Genomic DNA, 17,758 nt, shown 5'->3' on the forward strand with positions numbered 1-17,758 from the left:
GTATTTGAGCTTTTTAAGTTGACTTAATCTGATACTATTAAGTCTAGAACATGCATTAACTATGGCTTTCTCCACAGTAGATTCACTTCTCATTTCCATACTTTGTGGGAAAAAGTTCAGTATGACAAGGCACTTCATGCCCAACTTTATAACTCCTGATTTTATATACATACATCATACACATGAATTATACTTTTCTTGTCACTGAGAAGTAAATAATGTTCACTTACTATTGTTTCCACCTGTATTCTCTAGTATTTAACGGTAAAGTCTATACAGCAACTGCCAGAAAGGGCAGTTTAAAATGTTTTACTGCACTATAGACACAGCTACACAACAATGGTGGTACAAGTGCTGTTGACCTCCAAGAGCTTTTCTTTAGATTTTGTTAGGATAAATAGTTAAAAATACTCCCAAAACAGGCTACCCTGCAGACCTGGTCTTTCAGATAATTCTGAATGAACACAGCTATAGTTCTGCTGCTGTTTCAAGGCACGTACAAGCCTGCCAAGGCAGCAGTAGAATAAAGATAACTGGTGTACTCAGAAAACGTGGCCACCTCGGTCCACCCCAAACGTTATCAATCTCATGAGCCCCGGCTTCAGAAAAGGGAAGGTTTATTTGTAACGCTTTATTTCTTGAGATGGTTGATAAGAATAATCCAAACCCTAATGCCCTGGGACAAAAACTAAATTAAGCATAATCCAGTTTATGAGTTACGGCAAAAAAACCATTCTGGACAACATGAGGTTTTACTACACGTAATGGCTTTATGAAATGTATAAATGTTGCTGTTCTATAAAATACATTTTTCATTCCATTGTAATTCATTATTTATCAGGACTTTCCTTTCAGTGTTTTAAACTTACTTTCAAAAGAAAGACACAGGATTGCCAAATTAAAGATTTATTATAGTGTTTTTATTAACAAACTTTCATTGGAAAGTTCTGGACGCATTAACATAGGAGGCACATTGGCTTCGATGTTTGGCATTTGACAGTCAACAGAATTGCACTTCACTGTGATAGCCTTGCTACAACAGTGTGAATTTTCACAGCAACCCTCATAGAGAGCCTCTCTCACTGACCTATTCAGCAGGTGTTTTTTATGACTTTGGTCAGCCTTCAAAACCCGTTCATTCTGCAAAGAACGCTGATCTATCTTGCTCTCAGCTTTCTTTTTCTGCTTTGACAGAGAGGCTTTCTTGCTTTCAACCCCGTTTGCTTCTGTACCACCCTTTTCATCACACTTGTCCGTCTGCTGACAGAATCCTGTTTGGTTATTTGATACAGTGTTCTCACATTCAGAGCAACGCACTATTAGAGGTCCTACATTTCGGCAGAGAAACTGTGAGGAGCTCATCACCTTTGGAACAGTTCTTATGCTTTCCTCGAGGTTTTGGTGGGCATGTGAATCTGTCCTATTTATTCTTTGATGTGCCTGAAACTGTTGCATGGACTGGAGGAAAAAATTTTTAGGCAGAGAGTTCTGCGTCATCGTTCTTTTGAGCCTTCCTTGAAGGCAACTGCAGTGGAGCACATGCTGGACTGGGTGCATGTAACCTTCGGCAGCTTGCTGTAAAGCATTTATAGGAGCTACAGAGCTCTGGATCTGTACAGGTCCTGGTGAAGGAGAACACTGGTAACAGAAGGTATCGCTTAACTGTTGACATGAGTGTGGACTCCACTTCACTGCCACTTGCTTATATGCATCAGGACAGCTACACTGCCTGTTTTGAGAGAAAACTGGGCATATGGTGTGTTGGTCAATAGATGGCTGTAGCATAGCTGAACTAGCAACGTTTTTTATGCTTTTACTCACTTCACTATTATAGGCTGAATGCACAGGCATACATGTGTTTTGGGGCCTGCTGCTGAAGAGCTCTGAGCAGATATGAGTTTCTTCGTAAGTCACTTTCTCTGCAGGGTTACAGATACCAGTCTGTGACGCCAGAGGCTCAAGCTCATAGTGCTCATGTTCCATTTCTGGTTTTTGACTTCTGGAGTCCAGCTGATATTTGCTAACAGGATGCGATTTATTTTGACCTCTGCCTCCTTGTGGTCCTGAAAAGGTCTGAGAGAAGGCATTACACTGTAGTTTTTTTGGTAGTGGGATCTGGCCACAAGTGCCCTGGGGTCCAAGGCATCGGCACATGCACTGGAAGAAGAACGTTGCAAAAGCCCAACTAATGCACATTATAAGCATCATAAAAGTGCCAAGCTGCGTGTACGCCAACACCGTAGAGGGCATCATCATTGCTCCAGCTACAAAAGTAGTCAACGCAGCCATTGCAATAGCAGAACCCATACGGCTTAAAGAAAAAATGACTTTTCCCTCTCGGTCAGGGTCAGGGGCTAAGCGATAAGCCACGCCATAATGAACAGCAAAGTCTACAGATAAGCCAACAGCAACCGAAATAGTGACAGATTCTAACACATTTAGCTCCCATCCAAGCAGAACCAGAGAACCTACAGTGACAAAAATAGTTCCAGCTATTGAAACTATTGCATAAAGGCTTATAATTATATTCCAAGTTGTAAGAAGCATTACGCTAAATGCAACAGCAACTGAAAGACCCATGGCAATCAGAGTACCATCAGAAAGACTGTCCTGAAGATCATAAAATTCAAGGTTACTCACAAACCAACCATTACTAAGACCTTCAGGAGCAGAACTAAGCTCACTTGAAATCCATGAGTCCACCTCTTTGTAGAACTGATGCATTTTCTCATAAGCTAGTGTGAAGAGGTAGGTGCTTTGGAACTCCAACACCACTGCCCTGATGGTGTCATTTAGGTCAAAGCGAGGCCCTGGGGTTTTACTATCTAAATGGTACCCTGTGCTTCTTTCTAGCTCCATTATAGCTCTCTTGATACATATTTCAAAAACTTCTTGTTTGTATGGAAAGCTCCAGTGGCTGCAGCAGGGGTAAAGAGATGGCTCATCACAGTCTTGATTTTCCATCCACTGCTTAAATGTTTCAATAAAACAGCTTGTGAAGTCTTGTTCTTCAGTCTGGTAATAAAATGTTTGATTTCTTAACTTCTGACAGAAACGTAAAATCCAAACCTGTGAAGCTGGGCTAGCGATATTAAAACTGCTATCTAGTTGCAGCCTTCCTTTACTTTTAGGGTTTAATGGGTCACCATTATCCTCAGGTGTGACACCCCAGATTACTGTAATTGGCATGTGGAGCTCTTCTCCATGGTGGACACGTTCAAACATGAAAAGCTTTTTGTATTCTGCATCGTATCGTTCAAATGGGTGAGAAGACCTAAATACCTGAAACTCAGAGAGCTCCAATGACGGCAATTTCATCTTTGGATTTACACACACAATATATGCTCCACCAATGGTTAAGGCAAGGAACCAGAAAAGCCAAATATATCGAAATTTGATAACAATGCATGGCAAAACTTTTTCAAAAAATATCCTGGATGCTTCTGAGACTGCAAAAATAATCTTGTGGAATATTTGGCACAACACTGTCCAGCAGTTTTTGTTGTTATACACCCTCTGCTGAGGTTTCTTAAAGCAACTGAAAATATTGAGAAGATATCGTTCATGTAATACAACTACCGCAGGTAGCCATGTAACCATCAAAACATAATTCACCAAAATGGCAGTGCCGGCATAAACACCAAAACACCTGATTGCTGTGATATTGCTGACATAATTAGCATAGAAGGCAGCAGCGGTAGTAAAACTCGTGACAAACATGGAAAGAGCAGCGTGCTGCAACGTGATGCTCACTGTCTCAGAGGTTCCAGCATGAGGTTTATCAAATTTTGTGTAGTTCCAAACGTCACATAAGACAAAAGCATCGTCTGCTCCAATCCCAACAAGAATAATCAATGCAGTGAGATTCATGAATGGAAAGAACTCGAAATTAAATACTACTCGATAGAGAAAATAAGAAATAATCAAGGAACTAATTATTGCAAACATAGTCATCAGCGTGATAAACATGGACTTAGTGTATACACACATAACTAATAAAACAATTACAATGGCTATGGCAGGATACACAGTATCCATCAACAGGTAATCTTGAAACAATCTATGTTTTATCCCAAACTCAATCCCTGTGACAGTTGTTACACCATCAGAAGCGTTCCAGTTCTCAAAGTTATCTAGGTAAATACTCATCATGCTTTCCCCTTTCTCAGTAGGAGAGAACAGCATGCTGTATTTTAAAGCTGGTAAGACATAGTCAGCTGTCTTTGGGCTTAGAAAATCCTTGTCCACTAGATAGTGAAGGATCTGGTAAACAGCGTTGTACTTGGTACATTTGCGAGGCACGTTTGTACACTTGAGTTGGTCCTTCCTTTTGGCATTCATATCCCAGCAGTCCGGCCCCAGGGTTCCATTGTAGTAGTATTTGGCACATGTGCGAAGCAGCTTTAGGGTGTGAGAGACATCCCGTTCTACAATTTTTTGACATGATGACCTGTTGTTTAGAATAGCAATGTAGTTGCCCAGGGTCCAGCTGGGACAGCACGAAGCAGCAGTGGCTCTCTGGCAGAGATCGCCAAACTGGGAATGGGATCTGATCTGTATAAAGACAGGCAGGGCAAAAAAATACCAGTTTACAGTAATAGTCTGAATTATTAGGAACACTCACCCACAAAAAAAATCCCAAAGTGATGAAAATTCAGCTTACGATCCTTTTGTGTTAACGTTTCAAATTTCCACACGCATTGTTTTTTATCAGCATCCTCTTACATGCAGCAGACTAAACCAGCAGTAACTCAGTATACTGACTTTTCACAGCGGCATAAAATTGGCAGAAACATTAAGAATATTGGAATTCTATTGTTTGAAGATGCACTGAGGTTCTTCTCCAGACTGAAGACTGTTAACTCTCTTCTATTATCTCACACTATCGTCCTGAAAACAACTAACCAGCCGTACATCAACAAAGTTTCATTCTGCTTGGAATCACATACTGAAGTTCCTAGGAGAGGCAGGGACTTACCATCCAGAAAGAAAGGATGTGACAGCTTTACGACATCTTCCATCATCTGACCTCTCTTCTACAGCCCTCACTTTAAGAGTCTTTTTTAGCTCTTGTGCAGCTGACAGACATTTCCCCCAACCACATCAGCTTGCCACCCAGGCACTGCGTGTCCCTAAGTCACGCAGGGTTTCCAAGGCACAAGCACAAGATAATTCCGCTGTGGCATGAAGCACCCCAAAATAAGCCCTGCTGCATAGAGACAGCAGTCATGCCTCTGAATACTGCACCCACTGTGGGACAAAGTCCCAAGAGGTGACTCAGGAGTGAAGTGGAGGAAGATGCAGCAACAGCAAGGCCAGAGAAGTCACGGGGACAAGCAGGCACCAGTGGCAAGTGCAGACAGGGCACAGAGCCAGGTCATGGGAGAGGACTGCTGTCATCAGCTCAAATGACTGCCCAAAGCCTAGGAACTCCTACCAGAGCTTTACAAAAATGATAGTAATTTTAACATTCTGGTTAAGGAATCTCCTTAGCTAAATGAGGGTTAATCCCTTATGTGAATACTCTTCTTTCACTTCAAGAATATTCCAAATTTAGTTGAAGCCAGTAAGAGCACGACTTAGCTAAATCGCCATAATCGCTATAATCACAGTAGGCAAAACTGGAAATATCTACAAAATAGAACTGAAACTCTTAAGTAACAAGGTTAAATCGGGGAAATTTTCTCAAGCTGGGAAAACTCAATCTTAATAGGGCACAGGGAATATAAGTCTTAAAAGCCAGAACTTCTGGGTTATTATACGTGACAAATTAGAATTAATCCTTCAAATTGTTAGATATATGTAAAATTTCAGTCTTAATCAAATTACATAGAATGAACACGTATTAACAGTCACATTTATAAAGCCATGTGCTTACAGTTTACAGGATTGGACCCTGAAACCATTATCCACGTATTTTTTAAATTTAGGTGATCTGAAATATAACATTTTGCTTTTTTTTTCTTTTAGCAAAATTGCACAGGTTTATTATTAGCAATTCTTTATAATGCAGACAAAAAAAACTGCACTTGGGGATTCTCATGGCAGTTATAAAAGCTTTAATATGGACTTAATTTTGTCAACCAGTTTCTGAATAATAACAGCCTGGCATTCCAAAAAAACAGGATAATTCATATTTGATTGTTTCCAGATAAAAACATTCATACATGCAAACTCAGGAAAAACTGAACAACCTACTAAATAAAAGGAAGCACTGGAATAGCATATCTCTATTTGTCATGGCACATCTCCAGGTTAATCCTATGAGGATATAATAGGTAAATTGAGAGGAAAGGATTGTATTGTCTTCTCTATGTATTCAAGTACAAGATGGGACAATGAGGTTTATACGCTGTTCTTCAACACTTGCTGCAGGCCATAAACATTCACCGGTAAAGTAACTGATGCCAAAGATAAAGTAACATGAGCTGGCAGCTGGAAATTAGAAATTAAAATACAAAATTTAGCTCCGGATAGCTCATTAAAATACTATGTAAAAAATTAATATATTGCAGCATTGGGCTTTGTTGGTGATCCAAAGGAACTGAAAAGGCCATTTTGCTGTTGCCAGACTTGGCCTGCCACTGGCAACATTTTCATTGATTTTGGAACAAGTAAGGAAACTGAGCGGTGCAACCTTGCACGTGCTGTATCTGAGGGCAGCTCTGCCCAAATGGATCTGCGCGGCGACAGAGAATTACAAATACACAGTTTTGGGGAAGCAGTCTGAGGAGATCATTTACAGTCTTTGAAGTTTATAAAATAACTGTGTGTACGGTTTATAGGGAAAACATTCTGCAATTAACAGGTGAAAGAAAGGGCTCTTCTTATCCAAGTAGTGAAAAATTAGAACACCTCCTACAGCTATTTTGTATATAATGTTTCCATGAAGATTATAGGACTACCATATGCTGAGCAGCTGCAGGACGGAGCCCCTAAGTGTCAGTAAAACATACAGTTAAAGTAGTTAAAAGCAGATGGGAATACAATTAACACATAGGGGATATACTGTTAGCTCATGCTAAAGCAAATACTAGTTGGTGCTGAAATCCTGCTTATCATCACAAAAATACATAAATTCTAAGGTTTGCACTTCCAGAAAATAGCGTCTGATTTTCCTGTCTTTGAATACAGAAAGCTTTGACACTTATTTCAACAGAACTGTGGTCTTAAACAAGCATGAATTCAACAACAAAACCAGCTACAGCCAGAGGAGAGTCTGTAAGACCAGAAGGTCACAGAAGTCATCAATTCCTTCTGATAGCTGCAGTACAAGTCAGCATCCTCTCTAGGGACTGGCTGCTAGCAGAACTTAGCATTCAGAAGTGGAGCATGTTGCAGCACTTCATGACTTCTAAAAAGCGTTCAAAGTGCTTAGAAATTGTTAGAAAGTGTTAAAATCGTCCAGACATGTTATTTGTAAGTAACAAGCATTTTAAAAAAAATTTAACAAAAAAAGCTTCATCCCTCTGAGCCCTAAATATCTAATTATTATAAATTTTCATATATAGACAAGCAAAAATTGCAAAAACCATATCAATTTGTTTTGTCTACTAACTAGCTAAAAATCAATGCTGCTATCATGATGCACTGTCGCTCTGCTCAGCTGAGATGTTCAATTACTATATTCTTAAGTAAATACCTCAATTACAAAACAGATCCACACAAACATTATCTGCAACAATATTCTTTATAAATATCTACATAACTGTGGGTATAGCTGAAGTAGCCAACATTTAATTTTCTGAAGTGTTCTTATTTCAAAGGAAGATCTGTTTTTATGGATACAAAATGCATGGTGCTTGTTTTTTGAAGAAGTTTCATCCTTCCCTCAGGAAGTAAAGCAGTATTTGAAATAATACATTATTATCAAACTATGCACACAGGAAGGAAAAAAAAGGAAAATTCCTCAGGAGTAATGTAACCATTACAACAGTTATTCTTCAAAGGTAATTACCTGTCTTTATTCTATTATACAAAAATATTTTTCTTTTTTTATTTAGACCGCTTTGCTTTGCAGTGATCTATACTACCTGGGATCTACCTGCATCAGCTGTCTATGTGACTCAACTTCTACAGTTAAATGCACAGATTAGCAACTCCTCCCTAACTCTCAATTTTTACCCTTGTAAAAGGTCATGCTCTACTCTATCTCCTGATTGAACTGTCAACAGGATTACTCCCTCTAGCTTCGTTCATTCAAAACTGAGCTGGGTTAGTTTAAATACTGTACTGTGCTCACCTGGCTCATTCTGATTGAAAGAGATAAAGGGTAATCACATGAGCCATCCTGTCGGTGCAATAGTCTCTGATGGGGAAATAAGGAACATTTTGTGAGCATGTGAGGCCAAAAACTACTTATACCAAGAGAGGCCAACCAGGACAAAATACATGTCAGCAGACTGCCAAGGGAGATTCATTATACAATGTTTCTCTACAGCTCAATATTTTAAGTAAGCAAATGCCAGCTGTTAGGGAAAACAGTCTGGGAATTTGCTAAATTAATACAGTTGTCTAAAAAGCAATGATAAACAAATCTAATCATGAAAATATTCCTCATGAATAAATGTGGTATAATATGAAGTTAATTGTTTATGAATATTTTTGTTTTGGAGGAGAAAAAATGGAAATAAATGGATCATTATTAATAGAAGAAAAACCTATTGCTTTATTTCCATACAAAGTCACTAGTACACAAAAAATTATGGTTACTCAGCAGTGCAAAGGAGTTCACTCCAACAAGTGACAAGCTTATATTTTACAAATGTACCATCTGGACGCTTATTTTATTTTTGCCTTTGTCAGTTAACTTCAATCAGTTGAAAGTGGACATCAGAGTGCTAAATTATCTTCTAGCACATGTAAAAGAAGCTATGGTAGACTCTGAATCTGGCTATTACGAGGTTACTTTGACTATGCAAGGTACTGAGTACAAGGAAAGCCGGGAAAAATTATGAGGCCAGACAGACAAGGCCAAAATGTCTTCTTTCCTTTTCTCAGTTTTAAAGAGAAAATTAATATTACGCTGGAAGTATCACTATCCACATCTAATTAATTGGGTTATATTTCTAGCTACTGTATCTATGTTCCTTTGATGTTCACGGAATAATATTCTAAGAGGAAATACACAGCAAAAGTTAAGATAGTTCTTTCTGCAAAGAAACTTCTAAAGCAAACCTCCTCCACCCCATTCTGGGTGGTATTAGTAGCAAAACCAAATAAATTCCCCTATGTAATCTGATTTTACAAATTGAAAGGTGTTTTTTAACTTCGTCTGCATGCTGGCTGACCATATGAAAAGGATGTGAACAAAGTGAAGTCCTCTCATATTCTACCAGATGGCAAGGGGCAGCAAAACAAAGTTACAAATACATGTTTCATATATGCAAGTTAAACAAATTAAATGCCATCTTTACTTACCCTCAAGTTATCTATGTTGCACATTGACTTAATTGCATTCAAATTCCATAAATTCTCTCCTTCTGTTGATGTAAACACCACTCGTGAATAGCGATCACCTGAAATTACAGGAGGGGGGTTTTATAGATTATTTGGGTGTGTCTGGTATCAAAGACTGAGGCAAAATCCCACCATTCAAATGACACAGATGAAATCTTTGTCAGGTCATGGGAATCCACCTCCTTTTCAAGATGAGCTATTTATCTGTAAGACTCAGTCCACATGAAAGTTTCAGTTTCCTTAAAGCGCTTATAGTAAATACAGCATCTTCAATATTACATACCACTTAGAAGCTCTACAGACTTCTATTCAAGCAAACTATCTTCTGAAATATGACAAACAAATAAAAATCAAAAGATCTAATCAGCAAACTATGAAGTTCTTGGCACAGCATAATGGCAGTACACAGATAATAGTAATCAAAGGCTGATTTAGTAAGTCATTTGGGAATATAAATAATAATTATAAAGTTGTTTCTACAAGAATGTTTTTGCTTTAGAAGCAAATGACTGCAGTGAAAATTGTGATATCCTTGAGGCCATTTTTAAGAATTCTACAGTTTAGACACATACAGCTTAAATTACAAATTAAATCACATTTACTGGAAGACAGCTTTTAGGAAAGGAAATAATTACTTAGTGGCAGTGAGATCTTTACGCATAGCTAACAAGGGAAACATATATACAAACACAAATCTATGGTACTGCGTAACACAATATGGTACTTTGGGTTAAGAAACATTATCACATTAATTACAATATTCCAAAACCCAAAAGGCTGAATTTTTCAAACTGCTGTGAACGTGCAGAATTTTTGCCTTTCACAAGACTGCAATGAAAAGACTCAGGGGAAGCGCTTTATGATCTCTGACTGCGCTTTAAGATCAAGGAAACTGAAATCTGCTGATCCTGGAGCAGACAAAGATAGATACCAGGAATGACAAATATGGGTCAAGAGGAAATCAATTGTTTTCTTTTCATAACGGACTGGCAAACTTTCCCATAGAAGCACAATTCCTTCATGACTGCCACAGCTGAGACTACACAGAAACAGCAGTGGAAAGAATGAGAGTGAGACTATCCAGAAACAGCAGGCAGGATAAGAGGAGTTAATTCTGCTTCAAGTTGCAGTTAATGCTCAGTAGAGTTTTGAGGACATTTCCTCTTCCTTACACAAGATCTGCTCTCTAACTTCGTTCTGCTCACAGGAGCAGAAATGACCACCTTGCTCACATCCTCTCACTTAGAGGTAAGACCATACCGTAATTGGAGGGAAAAAAAAAGAAATCATAAATCTGTTTTTTACCCCGGTTTTTACTGGTCATTGCTCTCTCAGATCAAGTAATATAAACAAATAATTTCACAATTATGTTTTTGTGCTCTGTTATCAGTCCTCACATATTGAAGTAGCTGCAAAAGAGCTCAGGTCATTATATGAATAAACGCAAGATCTACATCCGCTAATGCATGCTCTCTGCCAGAACAGGACTTATCAAGGTTTTGCAGTATGCCTTGTAAAAAGCCAATAGAGACTTCTTTGTCTTTTTTGTCCTCTAGTTTAACTCAGACAGCTTCATAAGCCTTCAGTACTTTAAGTGGGGTTTGGTTTTTGGTTTTGTTTTTTTGTTTTTGTTTTTGTTTCTTTGAGGGAGGTGTTTTGTTTGGGTTTTTTTGTTTGGTGGTTTTTTTTTTTTCCTCAACAAATCCCTAAATTCTGTATAAGATATGATCTGTGGATGTCTTTGAGGACATACACAGGAAAAGTATTTTGATTTAAATTTTTCAGACTTAAGTTGGTGGCACAGATAAAACACAACTTCTTCCCCAGCACGAATTAAGTGCTGCCTCTGTAGTCATACACAAAACACTGCTCTTACAATGATCAGCATTACTTATAACTAATAAAAATCTTCACAGGAAATGGAACCACTTAAAGGAAGCACTTTTAAGTAAATACAATTACTTCCTAGGAGGAACCAATAGAACACAACTTTTTAGCCCAATTTCCTCAAAGGCTTATGCACACAGAAAGAAGGTGCTTACCATGAATATACTAAGCAAGAAATACTTTCCTAATAAGTCATACAATATACAGAAGAGCTCAGAAATCATTCAACTGGCAGAAGTTCTTAGCCTTCCTTACATCATTTCTCCACTTACTTGGAATATCACAGAAAAAGGTATCCTTGTGGAAGTTCCAGTCTGCTTGCCTCTTCTCTCTTTCATAGTGATCATCTGACCATCTGTCATCTTGATGACTAAAACAGAATAAATAGTTTTATCTTACCTTAGCAAAGAGATGGCTAAAAGGAGTGTCCAAACAAGTCACACATCTTAATAGCTCTTACATATGAAAAAACATATATTTTTACCAATGTGACTTTGGTATTCAAAAACTGAAACATCCATTGAGTTTTTTGTTATTACAGACTTCAAAAGAAATTACTTTAAGACCAGTACTGCAAATACCCACAATTCAAAGAGATAACTAAAATGATACATTCTTTTAAAGAGCTTGTGATGGGAAATACCTAGTTCTATGTGAAAGGCCTTAAGAACTGTAGAAGACCAGATTCAATATTTATATGAAATCAGCGGCAGTATATACATTAACTTCAGAGGGTATTGGAGCAACTGCTATATACACACAAAAAAGCCTCAACAAAATAAAATGCATTTTTAATACATACCTTTTAGCTTGCTCATCTGCATATTTGAAAGGATAGTTTGCAAGTGTTGCTTTGTACCCTGTGTTTTTCACCATATTGTTCCATGTCACCAATCTCTGTCCTATGGCCGTCCCTCTTGGTTCAAAACCCTAAGACAGAGCGTTACAAAATTCCATTAATACTTTTCATTCTTTAGCTCAAACAGGAAAGTGGAAACATGATCAGAGTGACAGATAGTTTTCACTATGAAGCATAATTTCTCCAGGCATCTACTTTTAAAGGTAAAATGCTTTATGACAGGTCAGACAAAATAATGACCAACTGTACAGAGTGACAAGGGATTAAGAATTCTTGCACACTACTTCTTGCCCTGAGAAGTAGTGATGATTATGTCTACCAAACATTCAACGCTTAGTTTTCAGAGGAAGGGTATTCCACAAAGTCCTTTTCTGTATCTCAATTATCACTCTTTACTGATTAAATATGAGTTAAAAACACTCAAGTATATCGTCTCTATTTCTCCCAGAATAAGGCAAATCTTTAAAAATTTTGAAAGTGACTTTGAAACAATTTTAATAACTTGGCTGCTTTCAAGAAATATTCATTACATATGGATATGTACAGATATACGTTACTACAATACAAATAACAGTTACTTATAGAAACAGTATATTTTTATTTGAGGATAATAATTAAATACAATATTTTAAATAAAAGTCCTGAAAGCTACTCATGGGTAAGACAGTTCATGAAAAGTAAGAAATGAGCGCAGTATTTAATAAAATCCGATAAAAATTACTTTCAGTCTTTCAATATGGATATAATTTCATCCCCAGAAGGCACTTAGAATCCCCTTTCCTTTAACAGATCCTGGCCCTCACTCTTTGAAAACTGATTTAGAACGTATGGTCTGTGTTGTACTGTGCTATACATCTAAAACTGGGATGAATTTAAATTATTCAATGTACAGCAGTCCTGTTGAAGGACAGATGAGCTTTCAATAGCAAAATGCAGAAGGAATTTAAACTAGTGGATAACACTCTCTGATGGCAACTGCATCTTTGTGTCACTGTTAGCTGCTCCAATGTCAAGATTTAATACTTTTTTTTTTTTTTTTTTAAGAGGAATTACAAGGATCTTCACCACCTCATTTCTTTCGTGGATTTGTAGACAGAACTTGCTTTTGCAAGCTTACTAAAAATTGAATCTCTCTGGAAATTGATTCCCAAACAGATTCATAGTACAGGGAACCAAACCAAAAATACTTATTTGACAGTACCATTGATGAGTATTTACCTACCAGCAATGGATCAGAGAAATCTGGAAGATCTGGAACTAATATTCCAACCAGCGCACACACCACTATTAACACAGTACACATGCCCAGGACCACCACGGGCCAGTCGGCTATGAGAGCAGCATAGCTACATGGAGAGGGCCAGACAAAAAGATGTTACAGAATTAAAAGTTATACACAAATTTAATTCATAATTCTCTAAAGAACCATGTTGAAACACTGACCTTTTTTCTTTGTTTTACTTTCAGGAAATTAAGCTAGCTATCACACATGGATGGAAACTATTTGGAAACAGTTTATTTCTACACTTTTTTTTTTTTAAAGAAAACAAAAAACCCAACAACAACACTCTTTCTATCAAATCTCCCTACTGAAACTTTCTATTCTTATATAGAAAAGCTTTTCACATCAGACTGTTACTTTTTTCCCCCCAGGATTCTGACAAAAGTGCAGGCTTTCTCTTAGATTTTCTTTGTGCTGCTACAGATGTGATTAACTATGGGCTACTGAAATAGGTATTTCTGTTGTTTAGTATGTGTTCAGTATTTAAAACCTGCCATAGCAATAATTACATATGATGTTTTCACATAAAAAATGTAAAAAAAAGCATATGTGAAGTGAAAAACCGTTGTTTAAGACTAAACAGAATTTTTTTAATAGAAATACTTTTTACTTCACTTTATACTTAACTTTTGGCATGAATATTATCCATGGTTGGGGACCACTAGAAAATAGATGCTTTGTTAAAAATTTAATGATAGAAAACATCACAGTTTCGTCTTTGAAAGCTTAAGCTTTTTTAAGAAAAATATCAAAGCGAGGAAAAAATCTATTTTAAAGTAGAACCCAAAAGAAAACATTTCCTCTATATTTAAAAGTCATAAAAAAAATACTCAAACCCTAGATACTAATGATCCATAAAATCTGTTGAAATTCAAAGGTGCAAGGGAGTTGTGACATGATATATCAACTAATCGACATTGTTTAGTCTTCTAGTATAACATATATTCTTGGATTTTAACTCCTAGTTCATTCTAAATTTTAAAAGTGCAAGAATTTTTATATACAAATCTAATTTCCACCATTTTATAAGTTATCTTTATTTTAGTTACATTAAAAGAAAAGTATCAGAAAATAAAATGAAACCCAGAAATCAATTTCTTAATAATTTTTCTTACAGAAAATATTTGAATTCATAGAGTTTATGTTTGAAGAGCAACATCGTCTAATCTTGGGAGCAAAGAGAGTACAGAAAGTCCCACAAAGTTTAAAAGGCATTAGAAAAATAATTATAGGCTATGAATCATTCTATACTGATAGCCTCTGTATATACTAAATATTGATCAAGATCTACACTCTTATTTCCTCCTCAACTTTCATGCAACGTAACATGAAAGTTTATAGCAGAGGGCTCTCCTTACTTATGTCTACTGTCTTAGAAGATTATGGTTTTTTTTCAGTTTCAGAGCAACTCATTATCTAATCACAATTCAATTATTTGCCCTACAGAAATTTTCTGTCCCATTGCTAAGAAGGGAGGTAATGCCCAGCTCCTCACTCCAGCAACAGTTTCCCAGTTTTTTAACTGTAAAATCAATGGCAGTGAGCAAGCTTATTGCTGACTTTCCGTAGCATGTGGAAAATGAGTATGGTCTAGCGGTCTAAGTACAGCTTTAAGGAGCAAGAAAGTCCAAAGCACTGGGTGGATCTCAATTTCCCATTAGATAAATGTGGAATAATTGTTACATTCTCACACAAGAGATTAATTAGCAAAAGCTTGAAAAGCAATCTTCAGTGTAAGTTTTTATTAAAGTGAATCACAAAGGGGCAGCTTGCCAAATGAGCAATTGTACAAAGTAGAAGTGAAGGGAAGTAAATGACCTAATAGAATTTTCCTATTTATAGGACTAAATGTTTTCATAAACACCAAGTGCTAGATTGACTAGTTATTATAGACATTTGCTCTAAAGTCATGAAAATTAGAACCAAAAGATTTATTTTCCTATTTATCACTAGTGCCAGATTTGCCCCTTTGATGTTGTCTCTACACTTCCATTCTCAGCTGAGCAGCTCTTAAATTGGTTAAATTCTTCAGTCACTAGCTGTAAAAGAAACTATGTCCTAGGTGAAGTGTTTAACATGTTAATATGCCACATACAGAAGACAGTAAGTGCTTGTTTACATCTGCAGATTTGTCCTGTTTCTTATACCACATACTGAAATTCAGATAACCAAAGCTGACCTGGGCTAAAACACCAAAAAGGACTAACCATACTATATTTTAGTTTTATTTGTCTGAGCATCATTGTGTGCTGCTGACGGCTCTGGCTCCAACCAAGTTGCCTCCAACCAGCCTTGGTACCAACCCACCATAAGAGGCTAAACAGATGGCAGTAATTTTACTTTTCACTCATTAAAAAGCCATAAAATGAGCTCAGTTGTTATTTTCTCTGTGAAAAGTAAGCCACGGCCCTGACTTAGATTCTGTGTAAATGACCACTTGCTGATAACGTCCGAGTCCACGAGCAAAGCACTTGCACTTAAATCAATTCCTCAGCCGAGGAATCACTCACATTCAGAAAGCACATCCTTAGCGCTTTTCCCTCCAAACTATTCAAGCATTAAATGATGAATTCTCAAGAACTATGACACTGACTGAAATATCTTTTTTACGCCATTTCACCCCCTGCTGTCAATCTGGTTGTTAGAATGGTGACACTGCCGTAAACTGCCTTGTACCATGAAGATGCACATAGTTTTCATTAGTTTCTTTCCTTCTGCTGTTTTTCACACACCTGAAAAAGGTTTGAGTTTTTGGGTGGTTTTATTTTCTTCATGTTTTAAACAATTCAAAATGCTCAAGAGAAACACTAATTGATGCAATCTACAGTTATCTCAGCCATTTAGCACCACTAAAGACTGGTTTCAAGCAATTTGCCCCAAGGTGATCTAAGACCTCAGATGCTTTCTTAAAAATGAGAAAGGAGAAAAAAAAAAAAAAGATAGTGCACCATTTTCCGTTCTCATTTTAAGCTATAGCATAACACATGGATAGTTTTAAACTTTTCAATTCAGCACCTATATGCAGACATACTCAGGTTAAACCACTACCCAGTCTCATATAAAGAGACAGAAACATACCATATCTAGTTTCTGTATCATGAAGAGGTCGCTACGAGCAATAGGTATTTGTGTGGCTGAATTCATATTAACCAACAGATTTATGTAACTCAAAACAGATATTTAGCAAACAGGCTTGTTCTTTACTGAAGGCAGATAGTAACCAGTTTAGAGAAGTAGGTCTGTTTTCTCTGACCCCACCATTCTTCAGAGTGTATGCAGTCCAAACCTAACGTTCTTGACTGTGTGGGCTTTCTGGTTTTAGAAAGAAGAAAAGATCATTACGATGAAATTTCTGAACTTTTCTGTCAGGTTGTTTTATCATTATTGATGATACAACCAAGCTGCTTCTCAGAATACCCCTTAATAAAAAAATGTACTCAGTCACAGGGTTTTTATGCTTGTGCAGAAAGTGTATGTACCCACAAAGAGAATGGCGTGGACTGTAGTAAAAAATAGCATAAAATATTTGGAAAAAAGGAACATTAAAATCTGCATAGATTTTAAAATTCTGGCCCAGTATACTGTCTCCAAAAGCCTCTTCAAAAGCAGCTATTTATGGAAAGACTACTTAGAGAGAACACAAGAATTTGGCCACCATCTGTGGTCTATCACCTTCCTGCTCCCCCAGGATTCACAGATGTGTGATTAGGGATGTTAAAGAGCTTGTCCCTGGCTCCTCCTTTCAGTGTTTACTTAGGGACCCATGGTAGATCAATTCTTCAAAATGTTGTCTGAACTTGCTGATGTTACCTGCCTCTACAATCTCCTGTGGCAGTTTCAGATATTCACTACCTACTGCATAAAGAAATACTTTTGTTTTTTTGAAAATATGTTTTAATTCAATTGTCTACTATTTTCCTTGAACATTCCTTACTCTTGCATTGTTTGGGGAATAATAGTTTTGCCATCACCTTATCTACTGCCTTTACGATTCTGCAAACTTCCCATGTGACAGTTTAGACCTTACCTTTTTGGTAACTTGAACGGTCTGGCTGGCCTGGAAGGAGGGAAAAAAGAGAGTAATTGAAAATATATGAAATATATATGCATGCACCTACTTGTTTAATTCTTCCCATACAGGGATAAGCAGCTAAAATAAAAAAATCAAATATTTCAGAATATGAATTATTTTAAGAGGCATACAATCATATTCAATTGAGTCTTTGCAAACAAGTAATTCAGAGAATAATTACAGCTACAGACAGCTGGGT

The 17,758-nt window shown here is 37.1% G+C and overlaps 1 protein-coding gene across 2 annotated transcripts in view; it reads right to left on the bottom strand.

The window, feature by feature from the left end:
- Window positions 1-898: 898 nt before the first annotated feature.
- Window positions 899-17,758, bottom strand: part of DISP1 (dispatched RND transporter family member 1) — a 96,703-nt gene continuing 79,843 nt past the window's right edge. For both annotated transcript variants that reach the window (XM_068404590.1, XM_068404580.1), the window contains exons 3-8: window positions 17,515-17,544; window positions 13,428-13,551; window positions 12,149-12,276; window positions 11,619-11,716; window positions 9,421-9,518; window positions 899-4,554 (exon numbers count right to left, since the gene is read on the bottom strand). In XM_068404590.1, the coding sequence (XP_068260691.1) occupies window positions 910-4,554; window positions 9,421-9,518; window positions 11,619-11,716; window positions 12,149-12,276; window positions 13,428-13,551; window positions 17,515-17,544 (4,123 nt within the window). In that variant the 3' untranslated portion in view covers window positions 899-909. The remainder of the gene's footprint in view (window positions 4,555-9,420; window positions 9,519-11,618; window positions 11,717-12,148; window positions 12,277-13,427; window positions 13,552-17,514; window positions 17,545-17,758) is intronic.

The sequence above is a fragment of the Nyctibius grandis genome, chromosome 1 (genome assembly GCF_013368605.1).
Source record: "Nyctibius grandis isolate bNycGra1 chromosome 1, bNycGra1.pri, whole genome shotgun sequence".
In the NCBI taxonomy this organism is placed as follows: domain Eukaryota; kingdom Metazoa; phylum Chordata; class Aves; order Nyctibiiformes; family Nyctibiidae; genus Nyctibius; species Nyctibius grandis.